The sequence below is a fragment of the Arvicola amphibius genome, unplaced genomic scaffold, assembly GCF_903992535.2.
Source record: "Arvicola amphibius unplaced genomic scaffold, mArvAmp1.2, whole genome shotgun sequence".
Taxonomy (NCBI): domain Eukaryota; kingdom Metazoa; phylum Chordata; class Mammalia; order Rodentia; family Cricetidae; genus Arvicola; species Arvicola amphibius.
In genome coordinates, this window is record NW_024582348.1 from 1 (window position 1) to 18363 (window position 18363).

The following is an 18363-nucleotide window of genomic DNA, read 5'->3' on the forward strand; positions in this document are numbered from 1 at the left end:
TCTTCTTCTTCTTCTTCTTCTTCTTCTTCTTCTTCTTCTTCTTCTTCTTCTCCTCCTCCTCTTCCTTCTTCCTTTTCCTCTTCTTGTTCTGTTGTTTTATTTTGTGCTTTATGAGATAGGGCCTCATGTAGCCAATGCTGGCCTCCTTGAAGTTGCTAAGTGGTCAATGTTAATCTTAAAGTCCTGATCCTATTGCCTCCAACCCCCAAGTGCTACCATGCCTGTTTTTTTAACCTTCCTCTCTTTTTCCCTCCCTCCCTCCCTCCCTCCCTCCCTTCTTTTCTTTCCTTTCTTTCTTTCTTTCTTTCTTTCTTTCTTTCTTTCTTTCTTTCTTTCTTTCTTTCTTTCCTTTCTTTCATTGGAGCTCCAACCCAAAGCATCAGTCATCTACTACTGGGCATCCATGTTATTTTTCTAATATAATAATATCTATTTTTTTGTATGATACAGGGTTTTTCTATGTTGTACGGGTTGGTTGTATCCTGCCTCAGCTTCTTGAGTGCTATGGTTATAGGTGTTGGCCATGGCATCCAAATGCCTCATCTCTCTACCATCGTCTCAGGAGTGTGTGCATCATTATTTCTTGGGCTGCCTCTTTCTTTTCAACTTTAAGAACAAGACACAGCAATTCTTGGTAGCATTTTCTATGCATTCAAAATACAAAGAAAACTTTCCTCTGAGATTTCTTTGTCCAACCTCAGAGGACAGACTGTTTAACACTCCTTTTAATGCTTTGTCTTTTGGGGGAACCTCTACCAGGAAACTGCCAATCAACTCATGGAATTTCCAGTCATCCGGGAACAGCTGAACCACTACCGGACTATGGCTGAAAACATTCAAAGTGAACTTGCAGCAACTTTGGTCAAATTTGAATGTGCTCAGTCTGAGGTGAGACACGGTACACATCTCATCGCCCAGAAGTGCATCCTTTAGCCTTTCACAGAGTGAGACGGGTGGCTGAGGGTTAGAGACAGGATAGTAAGCAAGGGATTGTGCCTACTGACAAAGTTTAGACTTACTTTCTCATGTCCTTAGCACCTCCGACTCCATGCTGGCTTTTAGATTTCGGTGAAGTCTGTATAACCTGGAGACACCCGAGGATGATGGGTTAAAGCTGCATGGGCCTTGGGAGACTTGAAGTCTCCTTCAGAATGTCTTCCCTTAATATGGATTGCTTGTACTTCAAAGCTCATAGAAGGAATTCTGAATTCTCTTCATGTGAGAGCTCTGATGGTCTGGGCAAATTCCAAGAACGGCTAGTGTAGTGGCGTTTCAGAGCCTCTCTGGACTCGTTCTGCTCCCGAGGCAGTGGCTGGGGGGGGGGGTCTAGCCTGTGCCATAACTAACAGGGTCACTGAGGGCACCAGGGACCAGAGGAGAGATGAACTTGTACCATGTGTGTGATGCTGCATGCACGCACACTCCCAGTTCCAAAGAACCACATGTGTGTGAAGATGGTCCCACACAAGAGACCAGACATTCTCCGTCAGCAGGATGCAAACACCTTCCAACATTTTGATGCTTCAGAACCCACAGAGGTCCAACAGTTCCCTTTGCGTAATTTCTCTTTGTTGCTGTATTTCCCCCAGGAATCTGAATATTATTATTATTTTTTATTGATATTTATTGAGCTCTATATTTTTTTCTGCTCTCCTCCCTGCCTCTCTCCTCCCCCCTTCAATCCTCCCCTAAGGCCCCCATGATCCCAATTTACTCAGGAGAGCTTGTCTTTTTCTACTTTCTACTTCCCATGTAGATTATATCTATGTAAGTCTCTCTATTATTATTATTATTATTATTTTTTACCACCTACAATTGTTGGTCTAGAAGGCAAACGGGAGAAGTGCAGTGATATCCCGGACATCTGAATTTACTTGAGAAACAGTTGCGGCCGTGAAATCACAGGGTGACTTGGAGGTTCCCCAAATCATTGTATATCAGCACTATATGCAGCAATGATGACAGAGAAAATGGGATCCCACTTTGAAATATTTTATTGCTTTCTGTAATATCCACCACAAATGTTTCCTGAGTAGCATGAAATCGGCCTAAAACATTGCTCAGGTTTTTTTTTTTTTTGGTCTGTGTGCTGGGTATTCAAAGTCTCTCACACTCTATACCATTACTCTTCCATGAGGCTATCATACCAGCCTTCAACTGATTTTTGAAAAAGATAAGACCATGACTATTAGTCAGGAATTTATTCAGTCATAATTTCCAATTTGGTAACGCAGATCCAAATTCAAGAAAGAGGAAATGAAATTGGACTGGTCACGAATAAAAGATGAAAGTTTCAATTACCATTTTGGCTCCTTCAGTGGCACATTGTTAAACCCCTTTGGCCTCTTCCCCCCACTTTCTCTTTATGTTTAGCTTCGAGAGCTCCGCTCCAAGATGCTTTCCAAAGAAGTTTGCTGTCAAGAGCTGAAGGCTGAAATGGAGAGCCACAAAGAAAACAGTGCGAGGAAATCATCTCTCCTCGTCTCCCTGAGAGGCAGGGTGCAGGAGCTCCAAGAGGAATCGGCAGCACTCTCCACTTCTAGAATCAGAACCGAGATGTCTGCACACACCACGATGAAGGAGAACCAGGAACTCATGAAGAAAGTCCTAGAACTGGATGAAAGATTACAGTAAGGAAGTTAGAAGTGACTCCCCGTTTGCTAGTGGCCAGACTGGCTTTAGATCTCAGCCTAAGTCTTGAGTGGACTTTGAATGTTATGCATTATTTTTCCTTGAAACTCAAACTGAAAAAAAAAAAATCAGTCCTCAAATATCTTTGTAGTCTTGGAAACTTTGCTCGAGTTTATATGTTGTCAAGTATTTCAGCAAACACAGCTTGCCTTATGCGTGTTTGAACCGGTTAATAAGAACCGCAAATGCTTATCACATGAATAGCTGCAAGATTTTCTTTAAATAGAGCTTAACTCTAGAGTGGCAGGGAGCCCACAGCAATGTATTTAGCAGATAGCTAAAAAATGCAAGGAAGCCAGACTGCTCTAGACAGCCCTCATTTGATTTGATTGGCATTTTATGCAAGGAACTCATGAAACTCAGGTTTTTCACTCTTGGTTCAGCCAACAGGTCACTATTAAAATGAAATTGGGAACTGCTTGCTCCTAAAATATATTTTAAGATTCTATGTATGATTTTATTTTATTTTTTTAAAGACAAGAGTCTTTCCATGTAATCCTGGCTATTCTGGAATGGTAGACCAGGCTAGCCTCGAACTCAGAGATCTGCCTACCTTTACTTCCCAAGTGTTGGGATTATGTTCTTATGTTTTGGGGACTTTGTGTTGCTATGTAGTCTTGAACTGAAGATTGTTCTGCCTCTGTCCCCGGAATGCTAGGGTTACACTCACGGCATACCATGATCAGTTTTAAACATCATTATTAATGAAGTAGTTGATAATATTTTTATGTATTCCATCTTAAAAGATGAACCGGTGCCTCTAGCCTCTGCCCCTTCCACCTATAACAAAACTTCTTTTTTGTTTGTTTGCTTGATTTTAAGACAGGCTCTCCCTGAATAGCCTGGCTGTTGAGTTCACAATCCTCCTTCCTTTTCCTCCTAAGAGCTTAGATTACAGGAGTTCTTAAAGTATTTTTTGTGAACCCAGGATTTAGTACATAGGTATATTCATTAATTATCTACTAGATAAATGCATAAAATAAATGTCATACTTATTGTAAAACCACCCTTTCAATATAAAAATATCTCAAGAAGAAATTAAAATTACTTAAAACTTTTCTTTATAGAAAATTTTACTAACATTTTAAATAGACTTTCAGATGATTTTGCCCCAATTGCACTATGTAATATAGTACTTTTACTGACTAACACATTATTGATGTTTTAAGAAGTCATTTAGTTTATCACCTTAATGGCCTTTTATATTCCATTTCTAAAGTAGCTTAATTGGGAGCTGGAGAGATGGCTCAGCAGGGAAGAACACTTCCAGCTCTTTCAGGGGTGCAGGTTTGGCAGCTCACAAGCATCTGCTTATACCTCCAGTTCTAGAAGATCCAGCTCCCTCTTTAGGTCTTGATGACTACCAGGCAGGCACACGTGTTGTCCACACACATACAAGTAGGCCAACACGCACGCACATAAAATATAAATAAACAAGTCTTAAAAAGATTAGCTTGCTCAAAACTGGTTCCCTGGCTCTTTCCTATAAATACTTAGTTTCATTAAAAAGTTTCCTACTAAACAATCTGAACAGTGTAGTAGCATTTTAACTGTATTTTATAAATAAAGGCTGCCTGAAGATCTGAGAGTAAAACAGTCCCACCGGTCAGCCTTACAGACCAGATATGGTAACACACACTTTTAATCTCTGTAGTCATAAGGACACACACCTTTATTCCCAGCAGACACAACGATACACACTTTTAATCTTGGTACCCATAATGTCACACATCTTTAATCCAGTAGCCACACTACTTGCTATAGAAACTGGGCAGTGTATGCCTTTAAAGATGGTGGTGCACATCTTTAATCCCAGCCCTAGAGAGGAATATAAGATGGGGGAAGACAGCTCTCAGATGCAGCCTCCTTGTGAGATTCCAGGAGGCAGGATCGCTATTTTGACTGAGGTCAAGATAAGAGCCAGTGGCAGGCTGTTTTGCTTTCTGGATCTTCAGGTTGAACCCCAATTTCTGACCCTGAGTTTTTGTTAATTGTGCTTCAGAACAGGACATCGGCAGATACTCACATTTTTACAGTTATGTGATTATTTCCTTAGGGTAGATTCTTGGAACTTTATTGGATCAGTTGGGAAGCCAATAGCTACGGACATAGTTTCGGGGCCTTTGCAGCAGTGCTATGATGTTGAAATCTTGTGGATAACATGTGGCAGATCTATCAGCGCTATGGCAGGCACTGTGCTTTTCATGCTTTTCGTGCATGCAGAAACTACGGATAGATCAACACTAGTCATTTATTAATGCACTTTAAATATGATATGCTTTTGAGTATGTGCAATTACATGCTTTGTTAATCTTTGAATAGAGTCAAAATTTTTGCGGTAAACACTTAATGTGGGAAAAAGAAAGCAATAATCATGATTATTGTCTAGAATACTGAAAAATGATATCAAATTACTGAGATGATTCTAATTTGCCTTAAGAGTATGTCTGTTTCTTGGTGATCTCTCTCTCTCTGAGCATTTAAAGCATTGGGAACACATTGCTATTTCGACAAACCTTTCGGACACCAAGTATCTGACATTTCCTTGGCTTGTCAATTTCCATATGTTCCTAATATGCTAAAGATTCTCTCTGTGTGGCTGTTAATATTGCTTTTTTTTGCTGGTGCTTGAATATTTTTTCTCCACAGGTAGAGTATCTCCTGCTTCAGATACATGTATGTATGTATGTGTGTATGTATGTATGTATGTATGTATGTTTGTATGTGTATGTATGTATATGTGTCTATCATCTATACTTGACCATGAACATTATAGATCACCCCATAATGTCTAAAAAGAAAATGAAACGCGGTCTTCTAGCATCCGTACAGTGCCGTTCTCCTCCCTTGGAGGCCCTAGCAGAGGCTTCAGGTTTGTGGTTTGTGGACTGTGACCACACACATGGCAGAGGGTCCATGTGTGACTAGTGCTTGCCTTCATGTCTGCAGTTCAGTTGCAAACAGGAGGCAAAGACTCTTCCCCTCCTCTTACGAGGTCCAGACACCGAGACGATCGTTATCTCTGCAGACTGTAGATGTGCTGAAGTCGCTTCGGCATTTCTCATTTCCTGGCAGCGCTTAGCTTCCCATCAGTTGCACTGGGACGCTTTGACGGATTGAAAGTGGTGGTTATTCCCCATGGAGAACTTTAGTTCTGACTTGGTTTGATGAATGTTATCTGCTATAATGTTAAACCTTGATTTATTTGTTATTTTCTTGATAGAAAGTGTTTAAAGGAAAATGAGGAGTCTAAGAAACAAGGCTCAGAGGCTCTCCAGAGACATGAGGAATTTCGGACTGAACTTTGTGACTGCCTGAGTCTAGACAAGAAGCATGACGAAGTATCCGATGAAGATTTAATCTTAAAGGTATTTGTATGCAAGTTAAAGGCGCTATACACACAGCGTCATGTAAATAGAGTTTCCTGTGCCTCAGTCACTCTCAAACAGTCACTTAGAGGTTTACTATTACAAATATTTAATACTTAATTACAAATGCTGGCCAGTAGCTCAGGCTTATTACTAACTCTTACATTTTAAGTTAACCCATATTCTTTATTTATGCCCTGCCACGTGGTGCAAGAGCAGTCCACACTTTTAACCACTGAGCCATCTCTCTACCCTGTATGATATTTTCAATAGAAGTTTTCTTAGGATCTGTAGGCCTCATTAAACCCAAAGCAAGGAGGTCCTATGTTTTAAAACAGAGTGCCTCAGTTGGAGCTGTTGGGCAGGAAATCTTGTACCTACTAAGTATTTCTATGAGAGGCAGAGGAAAAGCCATACTATCAAAGCCATTCTTTTACTTTCCCATGCCTGCATAAACACATGGTAAAAACAAGGAGCAATTTTTAAAAAAAGATTTTAGTTTTAATCATGTGTATGTGTGTATACAGTCAACTTTGTCTATCTGGGAGGAGACCTCAGGTCAAAGGAGGGAACTACTTCAGATATCAAGAGGTGGATAGGGAGAGTGAGGGCTGCTTTCCAGGCACTAGAAAGGGTTTGGTCAGCAAGAGACATAACGCCAACAAAATTGCAAGAATATGAGGCACTGTCTTGAGCTGCGTTCTTTACAACTCCAAAACCTGGACAATGAAGCGCTCCTCACGGCTGAATGTGTTTGAGATGGCGTGTCTCAGGAGGATTATAGGCATCACATGAAGAGATAGGCTCCGCCACAATGACATTAAGAAACATCCCCACCTGTAGAAGGAAGTAAACTACAGGCTATGACAATGGGGCCGAAGATACTTTAGCTATGTTGAGAACGAGTGATGGCAGATGCCTGAAGATAGCACTGCTTGGAGGAGTACACAGGATATGGCGAAGAGGAAGACCCCCCCCCCCCCCCCAAACACTGGATAGACAGCATAAAGGAAGACTGTAGAAGCTTGGGTATGACACAAGCATCTAGGACTGCCCAGAATAGGAACAACTGGAGAGCCGTCATAAATGGGCTGTCCATACATGCTAAAGCATTGCCAGGCCATAAATGAAATAGTGATGATGATGATGATGATGATGATGATGAATTGTGTATGGTGTGTGTGGTGTGTGCACATACCCGTGGAGACCAGAAGAAGGTGTCAGGTGCCCTGCAGCTGAAGTTGTAGGTTGTTGTGAGCTGCTTGATTTGGGTTCTTGGAACTGAACTTGGGTCCTCTGGAAGACTGGTATATATTTTTAGCTACTGATCCATTTCTTCAATATCTCCCATATTTAGACAGGGGCTCACTATGTCTCTCTGGTTGGCCTGGACCTCTCTGTGTAAGCAAGACGGCCCTTGAACTCCAAGAGAAGATCTATCCTCCTCTGCCTCCTGTGTTCAGGGATTTAAGACGTGTGTCACGGTGCCTAGCCAGGAAGCATTCTTAATAATTTCTTTGATATTCGCACACTCATTTCACCAATGTTTAATGAACCAGTATTACATGCTGGGCACTGTTCTGGGGATGTGCCAGTGAACGGCATGAGACTAATTCTATTGTGAGGAAACACCCAGCTTTCATTGTTATGGGGTTGCCAGAGGTGTGGGAAGCTGGCTTAGGCAGACTGGGGCGCCACCCCAGAGGCAGGGACGTAGCCGGATGCTGGGAACTGAGCACGGGAATGTGAGAAAGTGTTTAAGAGCGAGGAACTGAATCGAATTGTGAAATGGCACCCGGCCCAGGGGCTGAGAGATGTGCCCCTTCCATAGGTGGTCAAAACACGAACGCTGACCATGCCATCTGGGGGTTCAAGTCCTCTCATAGGCATTGTCATGGCCCTACAGAGTGGGCTTCTCTATCACCTAGCAGGGCTTACAAATGCTTTCAGTGAACAGTTTTCAATATACAGGCTGGAAAGCAAAATCCCTGTGAACGCTAACCCCCATGGCAACCATTTTTAGCATGCTCCATAGGATGCTTAGGATTACTTAGAATAATATTCGTAAACACAGCTGCTCTGTTTTCTCTGGAATGCACCCCCCCACCAATGCCAGCATCTCGCACACAGTAGTTGCAAATGGATGTGGGCTGAGGACAGCTTTCTGCGCCAGTGACCTTTGCCATCCTTTTAGGCTGTCCTCTCCCCTCCTGCACACCGCATTCGGTGCTCACCGCCCGGCATCCTTGCCTGTGGCCGCCTTTGAGTCATTTTAACTTGACCACCGGGTCTGCGAATAGTGGCCTTTGGAGGCTGCCTCTGAAACTGTGACTGTTTGTACCTGTTGTTTTTATTGTTTTGTTTTTATTGTTTATTGTTTGTAACCTCATTAGGCTATAGATTGTGAGCTCCTGGGAGAAGGCGGCTGGGATAGTCTGTCGTTTCCTTGCTAGCAGAGCTGTAATTTCTTTCTCTCCAGCTTAGAGAGCTGAGCAAGGAGAAGACATTCCTGAAAGGACGAATCGCGACTCTTGAAGAGGCTATAAATGTCCACGAGATGGAGACAAAAGCTAACAGAGAGACCATCATGAGGCTGGCGGCGGAAGTCAGCAGGGAGCAGGAAAGAGCGGCCTCCTGGGCCACGGAGAAAGACAAGCTGAATCAGGTACAGGGAGCTGGAGGTGCCTCTGTGCTATGCTCACAGAGCAGAAATGGGGGAGCAGACGTCCCCGAGTGCCCGGAAATTATGGGCTACTCTTTCGAAGGGCTGCTCTCAGTAGGAGGGGTGGGGGCATCATGGGGTAAGTGATCCAAGTAGAACTTTTGATATTTGAGAGATACTTTTTATACATACTAGTTATGTATTTCTAATTGCAAAAAGGAAATACAAAATGCTTTACGGGATTTGGAGGCAGGATGGCTTACCTTGATTAGATAATAATGATGTTTTTCATATTCAAGTCTTAGATTTTGAACAATAGGTAATAAGTTTAAAAGATGCAAAATTTTAATTGTACAAAAGCTATTAAATGACAATCCCTCCCTCCCCTCCTTCTTCTTAGGCACCCAGTTCTCCTCCAGGGAAGCCTCTTAATGTGCCTTTTTTATTTAACTGTGTGTGTGACTGCATATGCACAGGTGGAGGTCAGAGGTTGATGACGGGGTTAGCAAGGGGTTGTCCTTCTGCACTCGCTCCACCTTATTTTTTGAAAGGGTTTCTTTCTGAACCAGGAGTTCACCAATTGGCCAGACTGGGTGGCCAGAAGGCTCTCAGAGCCCTGTCTTCACCTTTGGGATTATAGTGGGTGTTCTCTCTCTGTTTCCCTCTTCCTTCTTCTCCCTCTTTCTCTCTCATCCCCTCCTCTCCCCTCCACACTAGACTTTTTGCATAGATGTTGGGAATCCAAATGTAAATTCTCTTGTTTATGCAGAAACAATCTGAGCAATCCTAGCTTTTTTAAAAAAAACACATTAAAAATATATCCTACTGGAACTATTCATATTCATATATACATGAATATGCTTTCTGTGTATTATATAGGTATGTTTACTTTTAAATAAAAAGACCATACTCTATACACTGTTCTCAGCAAGGCCATTATGAAGAAGTGCATCAGTTGTGCTGTGATAGAATGCTCTAACAAAGACAGTTTTGGGGAGAAAGGCTTCATTTGTCTTACCAGTCCAGAAGAGATATGACCACGATGGTAGAGAAAGCTTGGCAGCAGGAAGGAGGGGGTGCCTGATGGTCAGGAAGAAGACTGATCATAGTTCATCCACACACAGGAAGCAGAAAGAGAGGAAACAAGAAGTAGGGTCAGCTATAAAACCTCAAGTCTCACCTCCAGTGACTTCCTCCAGGAGGGTTCTACCTCCTGCAGGTTCCAGAACCTCCTGATAAACAGCACCACCAACTGGGGACCAAGTGTTCAAACACATGAACCCATGAGGGGCATTTCTCATTTAAACCACAATAATCCCATATAATTTTTCATGTATCATCTGTCATATAGAACAAAATCCTAGAAGACTTGATGGATCCAAGTATATGGATACAGTAATTTTGAGAGATACCAACCAAAGGGAATGGCTCTTAATTATATTTTTCTTTCTTCCTTTCTCTCTCTCTTTTTTTTACACAATGAATAGCCTGATCTTTTCCAACTAGCCAGAGCTTGTTTGAGCATGAGCGTAAACACCATATGTTTGAGGCTGTATAACCTTTTAAATATGTTTAAAGTTGTATGATGAAGAAACTCGCTATTGGATTAATAATAACCATTCACTTTCAAAAGCTAAAGTGAGCCCTTGCCCTCAGCTAGGGAAAGTGCTGTGGCCCTTGTCCCGGACTGGGACTTTCTGATTAGGTAGTGATTAGTGTCCTAGAGAGGCTCCATGAGGAAGGAAGGCTCAGTGGTCTCCAGGCTAAGAATGACGTGGACTTGGTGAATGAAGGAGGCGTCTTCCTTCCACCGTCCTTACCTTCAACGACGTCAGTGGGTCTGACAGGGGCCCACACTAACGATGGTGATGGCTAATTATTTCCAGTTCTCTTCATGAGAAAATCCTCTTACTGATGGCTTTCATCCACCAGTACTGCAGCACTGGGGCAAAGCAAAGACTGTCATTGTCATCAGCTTTTTGTCTTGAACAGTTTGTGCTGCTAGAAGAAACTGCTCCAGGCTTGGCTGGGGGTCCAGTGTAGTGAGAACATGTGAGTCTAGATGGGCAAGACCTCGGGTTGGATTTCCAGGGCCACAAAAATAGAGGAAAATGAAACTTACAAAAATCCTGAGTGTATGGCTTAAACAAAAGTAAGTTGGAAATGCAAGGTCAGGTGCTGACATGGCTGAGGTCTGCTGAGGTCTTCTATGTTTATAAATGTAGGATTTTTTTTTCTGTGCCTCATATGGCAGGGAAAGAGGGAAGAGGGAGAAAAAGAGGGAGAAGAGGAGAAGGGAGGGAGAGAGAAGTATAGATAGATGGGTAGATAGATAAGACAGATAGATAGATGATAGATAGATAGATAGATAGATTGATTGATAGATAGATAGATAGATAGATGGGTAGATAGATAAGACAGATAGATAGATGATAGATAGATAGATAGATAGATAGATAGATAGATAGATGGGTAGATAGATATCAGTCTAGAATTTGCTATGTGGCTCCAGGTTGGCCTTAATTGCATAGCTATCCTTATGCCTTAGCTTTCTAAAAGCTGGGATTATAGGCATATGCTACTATACCTGGCTCTCATCTCTTTAGTGGGATGATACATTTTTTTCCCTTCTGCAGTTACCTGAGATATCTGTGGGATAACAGTTACAACATTATTTCCTGATTTATTTTGTTTGTAGTACTGAGAATTGAATTGAGGGCCTCATGTACATTAGACAACTGGTCTACCACGAAGCTGTATTCCTATCTTTATTTGTCAGGATGCTAACACCCATCAATCTTGTCTTGATTAAATGTCCCCTCAGAGGTGGCAAAGTGATAATTTATACATTTATAAGTCTTCCTATATCAGCTGCTAGCTTTCTCTTTTTCTCCCTTCCTGCTTCCTTCCCTTCTTCTCTCCCTCTCTCTCTTGCTCTCTTGTTTTCTTAAGTAATCCATAACTCAGAACTAAGCTATGAATGCATGAATGTTGAGCTGTTATAATTTTATAAAAATCTTCCTTTTCATTTTTATACATTAATTTTTATTGTTTTGTTGTCTCACAGTCATTTTTTCTTAATATTCCATGAGTTTGTGTACCTGAAGCTCCTTCAAGATGGCCTTCATGCTCCTGTACCATGTTCAACATGTCCTTACTTTCAGGACGAAGGCACTATCCTAGGCTTGTTTGAAATTTTCAGGGTGCCAGAACTGAGGTTCTCCTTGTCAAGGAACAGTGCTTAGAGACTACTGTGGGACAGTGGTCTTGTACCCTGTAAAGATTTGTCACTTGTATTGGTTTAATAAAATGATGATTGGCCAGTAGCCAGGCAGGAAGTATAGGTGGGCAACCAGAACAGGAGAATTCTGGGAAGAAGAAAGGCTCATTCTACAGTCATCATCCAGACACAGAGGAAGCAAGATAAGAATGCCTCACTGATAAAAGGTACCAAGCCATGTGGCTAACGCAGACAAGAATTATGGGTTAATGTTAGATGTAAGAATTAATCAATAAGAAGCCTGACCTAATAGGCCTACCAGTTTATAATTAATGTAAGCCTCTGTGTGTTTCTTTGGGACTGAATGGCTGCAGGACCAGGTGGGACAGAAACCTCTATCAATAAGAGACCGACCATACTTTATCCTACAGTGGAGCAGATGCGTGCTTACTTCCTATACATTTACCATATCACAGAGGCAGTGCTAATTGCTCACTGGGATTGTGTGATTTCTTCAAGTACCTGTAATTATCCCGTGGCAAGGCTGGGACCATTGAGTGCTCTGCCTCAATCAGTCATGCCCTTTGCATGACAGCCACAGCATCACCCTGTACGTAAGTGTGTTGTCAGGGATTATTTAGTAGCAGAAGCACGATAATAAACAGCCACACCGTCCAATTTTCTTAGTATTAGTTCTTAAGAAGAGTCTCGGACATTAGCAGGAAAGGAGTGAGAAAGCGTGTCATAATACTCCTGAAACAGGAAACCAGAACCCGATTCTTATGTAAGTGTCTTTACTTGGGATTGACTCTGGAAACTTGTGCACTTTGGCTCCAGGTTCTCGCCAACCTCATAAAAATGGCAAAAATAAAAATATGGGCAATAAAAACATGAGGTCTTTAATGAAGTGCTCATTCATAGAACTATTACTCTGATGATTTACTATCAAGAAATACTGTCCAGTGCTTTTCCTGACGCATTAACGGCCTCAGAAAGTCTCCAGACTGCTTTCCAGAGCTCTGGTTTTGAGGTAGGAAACATTTTTATTAGGCAAGTCCAGATGTATGGGAGAGGCTGGAGTAGCCACACAGCTGGGGTGTCGTGTCTACAAAATTTGGCTTTGTCGCTTTGCTTAAAGACTATATTAAGAGCCAAGTGTGATGGTGCATAGTTTTAACCTCAGCATTCAGGAGGCAGAGGCAGGAGGATCTGTGAGTTAGGGACCAGACTGGTCTACATAGTACGATCCTGTTTCTAAGGGAAAAAAAAATCCAGGTGATTGATCATGTGTGGTAAATACATCATTTGGAAATTGTTAGCAGTTATTCTGTGTGTTTGGGTGCTGGGAACGGAAGGGAAGACACTATGCCTGTTAAGCACATGTGCCCCTCAGCTGTACCACAGATGTTGTGGTGTGTTTTGAAATCTGTCAAAGCTTACTACTTTTATGCGTGTTATCTTTAAAAAAAAATCCAACTTCGTTAAAAGTAGTCACTTTACTCACACACGTCATACACACTTTTCTTAGAACCTGGAAGTTAAATAAATGCCCTGCACTACAAATAGCCTCTTTCATATATTCTCGAGTAGAATGAAGAAACTAGGGACTGGGACTGTTTTTGGACCCAGGCATGCCTAGGTTTGAAACGATGACCCACCTGTATTATTTTTCTCATTGTGCTAGATTAAGTAGTGTGGAGAGCAGAGCCTGACATGGTGGGCGAGGAGTTAAGCAGCAGGCTACACTAGCTGTATTCATTGTCTGCGTATCAGGATTTTAACTCCTCTATTAGACAAGCCTCAGGGGACACCTGAGATTGTGTAGCCTGTAGGCAATTTTATGAGAGACTATGTTGATTAGGTTAATTGAGATTGGAAAGCACACTCTAGAAATGGGTGGCACCATTCCCTAGGCTTGGGTCCTGGACTAGAAGAAGGAGTGAGCTAGCTGAGTACGCTGTGCTTGCTATGGGACCAGCTGCTTGAAGCTTCCACTGCGTTGACTTCCTCAACATGGTGGACCACACTCTTAAACTGTGAGTGGAAAAAAAATAAACCTCTCCTTTCTTGAGCTGCTTTTGTCAGGATTGTTTGTTTGTTTTTTTCCAAACAGCGGTTCTTTACGTAGCTCTGGCTGTCCTTTAACTCACTCTGTAGACCAGGTTGGCCTTGAACTCACAGAGATCCACCTGCCTCCTGAGTGGTGGGATTAAAAGTGTGTGCCACAGCTGCCCCGCTATTGCTGGGACTTTGGTTCTAGCTCCAGAATCACTTGCCTATGAAGTCCCTCCCAGGCATGCAACTTTTCCTTTGAATCTCTGGTTTCTTTTAAAATTATCTGTGAAATGGGAAACATGCTTAAGGCTGCATCTTACATTTATTTTTAGTATTAGGTTATAGTTAATATTCCCTTGACATCTGTGGGGGCTCCAATCCAGGATGCCCGTGGACGGCAAAAATGTCATTCCATAAAACATTATAGTTTAGTATGCATATTGTCTCATAGATTTTAGGTGATCTCTAAATTACTTCTAATACTTAATATAAGCAAAATGGCACACGAACTATGGTTTAGCAAGAATTTGTGCGGGAAAGGTCTGCACTTCATTTCCTTCCTGTTTATTTTCGGCCTGTTGTTGGCCGGCTCCATGCGTGTGGAAGCCACAGCTACAGAGAGCACACGGTAAGATTCATGCAGTACTCAGGGTGACTCCAGTACATGATTTATTTTTACTTCTCTTTCTTCATTACTCACTTTTATCTAGAGATTAAAGTAAATATGAGAGTGTTTGAAGAGAAGAGGCAGGCGGAATGGTTCCTGGAAGTGAGAAATGGTCAGACCAAGATCACTGAGGAAGCTAAAGCTATCTGATACCACACGCCATGTTGGAAGAGACTTTCAAGTAATTTTCTATCTAGACCCCAGCTCTCGTAGGAAATATGAATTATTGTTAGTTACTTATTTTGAGATAAGGTCTCACTATGTAGCTAGTTGGGGGCTATGTAGACCAGGCTAGGCTCAAACTCACGGAGATCAACTTACCTCTGCCTCCCAGGCACTGGGGTTAAAGGCGAGTGCCATGCCTGGCATATTTTATTCTTCTAATTCATTAGCTAATTTTGGTAGTTCTGGGCCTTGACCCCAGGGCCTTGTATATTCTAGGCAAGAGCTTTAAAGACTTTAACATTTAATCTTTAACATTTCCCATACGACCTGGTGTCTGGCTCTTCCTCAAGCTTCCCCAGAGCTGGAAAGTCTCTGATGTTCCTGCAGTTCCGGGTGGGGCAGCTCCCCAATAAAAGAGGTTGAGACCAGACAGAGTTTCTCCAATTTATGCACTAATCCTGGTAGTGTTTTATTTCACAGCGTAAACTGAAATAGCTTTTCTTCCCCCTCCCCTCCCTTCCTCTCCCCTCCCTTCCACTCCCTTCCCTTATCCTTCCTTTCCTTTCTTGCTGCTTTGCAGCTCCACAGATTGAGACTATGGCTCATTCATGCAAGGCATGTGACCCTCAGACATACTTTCTTTACTTCGAAAAGAAATTCTTGGAGACCAGATCTTGTTAAATTGCCCAGAGTGGATATAAGTGCATTCCATAGCCCAGGCAAGCCTTGACCCTTCTCAGCCTCCCAAGTAGCTAGGATCTCAGGCCTGTGCTACCAGGCCTAGTTGAAATCCCTTTTATTTATGGCCACATGGTAAATGTTTTGAAGCCATTTCTAGGTCTCTTCCTTTGGCTAGGCAGCCCAAAGGTTTCCCCAATGCTCTTTGCTTGGACCCTTTTAGTGTTGTCTAAGAGGTTGAGGAGTTCTCTCCAGATGAGGAATTAGCATGAAAACAGACAGGAACCAGCTGTTCCTGGGGCTCCAGAGTACAACCAACAGCGGAGCCAAGAAATGATGTATGGAGCAGCGATTGTACTCCCTGCTGCGAAATAGGAAGAATTCAGCCCTCTTACTTTTTCTGCCCCCTCTTTTGACTTCTTAGATTTTATTATATAATTGTATTGACATGGCCATGGTTTACATTAGCTTTTATTATATGAGTGTATCGACATTGTCATGGTTTGCATTCTGACTTTTTATTAAAAGTTATTAGATGGTTTATCTTTAGGGTCATTCTAAAAATTTAAAATTAGAATAGCATTTAAAGATTACCTGATACAATGTTATTTATTTATTTATTTATTTATTTAGTTTATTGTGGCTCTAATCTTAGCCATGCTACAACCAGTGTTATCCTGCTGGAAAGGTCCAGCAGGAACTGTCCGTGGTCCTCCAGGCTCAGGCCGACCAGCCCAGGGCAGTGTTTGCAGTTCTATAGTGCAGCCCAGGAACGTGGTGGCTTCTGGGGCAGAGAAATCCACGGTCAGCCAGTGCTGAGCTTGCTAATAATTTGCTAATAATAATAATTTGCTAAGACTTCCAAACTTCAGCTACTGCTGCCCTTTTCAGTATACACAAAGCCATTGGGACAGCTCGGATTGGGGAAGGTCCACTCACCTGCAGGGAAACGTGGTTCTGCAGCTTCTGCTTCACTGAGCATCTGTTAGAGTAAACCAAACGATCCTCCTGGACTACACTTATGTACTTCGGAGGGGTTGATGGCATGTGGCCACATGCTCTTCTATAATCCTAGCTCTCAAGAGAGAAGAGAGACAGCAGGATCAAGTTAAAGTTAAAGGCTAGCCTGGTCTACATTGTAAGTTCTAGACCAGCTGGAGCTACAAAGAAAGATTTTGTCTCAAGACAAAAACAAGAAAAACAAAGACACAAGAGTAAGCCCTTCTTACAGAGATTTGTTGAAACCAGGATTGTCAGTGTGCATCCTCGTGCCTGGCGTCCTATAGATTTTTTAAGGTGATTTCTTCATGTTCAAGATATTTAATTTTAATTTGTACTCAAATAAAAGAAGTAACGCTGCTTTAAAAAAAAAATCTGTGGTTAGTGCTGTGTCAGCAGACAGTTCTCCTCATTGTTCTGTAAGGTATAGTGTCACTAGGTGATACATAACCGTAATCTAATTGAATAGTTTTGAATATTTGTCATTTCCATACTTAATAATTTAGCTTATACTTTTGTTTTAGGGAATAGAATTGTAGTTTTAAAAGATGTTTGCATATTACATTTTGTTATGGATTATATGAAAAAAATTATACCCAAATTGTCCCTGTTTACACAAGTGTGCCTGCGTGGGGGGAATTGCAGGATTTATTTATTAATCTTAACTGTAGTTGGCAGAATTAAACAACTGACTTTTTAAATTGATATAATTAGTTTAGAATTGGGGAATTAAGGTTCAGTCAGAAGTTCCCACTCGACAAGAACTAATTGTATTTTCAAAAACTAATTTGATCTCAGGCATTATAGAAGTCCATATTGTAGTTAGCAAGTTCATGATAGGAATCAACTGTGCCTGTATGTCATACATGAATGTGTATGTGTGTACCAGTTTTTTTCTTTTGAACCACCAACCAGCTCCCAAATCATGACAAGGAGACTAATTAGTTATGAATGCTTGACCTTAGTTTATGGTTGCTTCTTGCTAGCTTTTTTTCTTTTACTTAAATGAACCTGTTTCTTTTTCTACCTTTAGTCTTGGACTCTTTACCTTTCATTCTTTAGGTCCTGCTCTGTGCCTGCTGGCTGACAGCTGCCTGACTGGTCTAGGCAGCTCCCTCTCTTTCTCCCTCAATCTTTTTCATCCTTCTTTTCTAGATTCTTCCTCTTACTTATTTTCTCTACCCACCAGCCCTGTTCAGCTTTTTAATTAGGCCAATCAGGTGCCTTAGGCAGGCAAGGTGAACCAGCAACACATCTTTTCGTTATTAACAAAGGCAGCAGAAGCAAATGTAACCCATCTTTATACAGTTAAAGTAATATTCCATAGCATAAACTAATGTAACACATCTTTATACAGTTAAAGTAATATTCCATAGCATAAACTAACATAACACATCTTTGCCTAGTCAAAATAATATTCCACAACATATGTGTCTATGTGTGTATATGTCTTGCATGAATGTGTATGTGCTTGTGTGTGCATGTATGCCATGCATGAATATGTATGTGTTTGTGTGTATATGTCTCGCATGAATGTGTATGTGTTTCTGTGTGCATGTATGCCATGCATGAATATGTATGTGTTTGTGTATATATATATATATATATATATATATATATATATATATTTCATGGATGTGTATGTATTTGTGTGTCCATGTATATCATGCATGATTGTATATGTGTTTGTGTGCCTGTGGAGGCTGGTGATTGATGGAGACTCCCTCTTCTGCTCAGTACCTTATTTTTGAGACAGAACTTCTCTGTGAACATGCAGCTCACTGATGAGGTCACACTGGTTGCCCTGCCAACTCTGACGATCTATATATTTTTTCCCCATCCAGCAGACTTCTTGGCT

The 18363-nt window shown here is 41.7% G+C and overlaps 1 protein-coding gene across 3 annotated transcripts in view; it reads left to right on the forward strand.

Moving 5' to 3' along the window:
* The first annotated feature begins 764 nt into the window (after positions 1-764).
* Positions 765-18363, forward strand: part of Ccdc170 (coiled-coil domain containing 170) — a 55357-nt gene continuing 37758 nt past the window's right edge. For all 3 annotated transcript variants that reach the window (XM_038317670.1, XM_038317671.1, XM_038317669.1), the window contains exons 1-4: positions 765-888; positions 2374-2630; positions 5915-6059; positions 8539-8724. In XM_038317670.1, coding sequence (XP_038173598.1) covers positions 778-888; positions 2374-2630; positions 5915-6059; positions 8539-8724 — 699 coding nt within the window. In that variant the 5' untranslated portion in view covers positions 765-777. The remainder of the gene's footprint in view (positions 889-2373; positions 2631-5914; positions 6060-8538; positions 8725-18363) is intronic.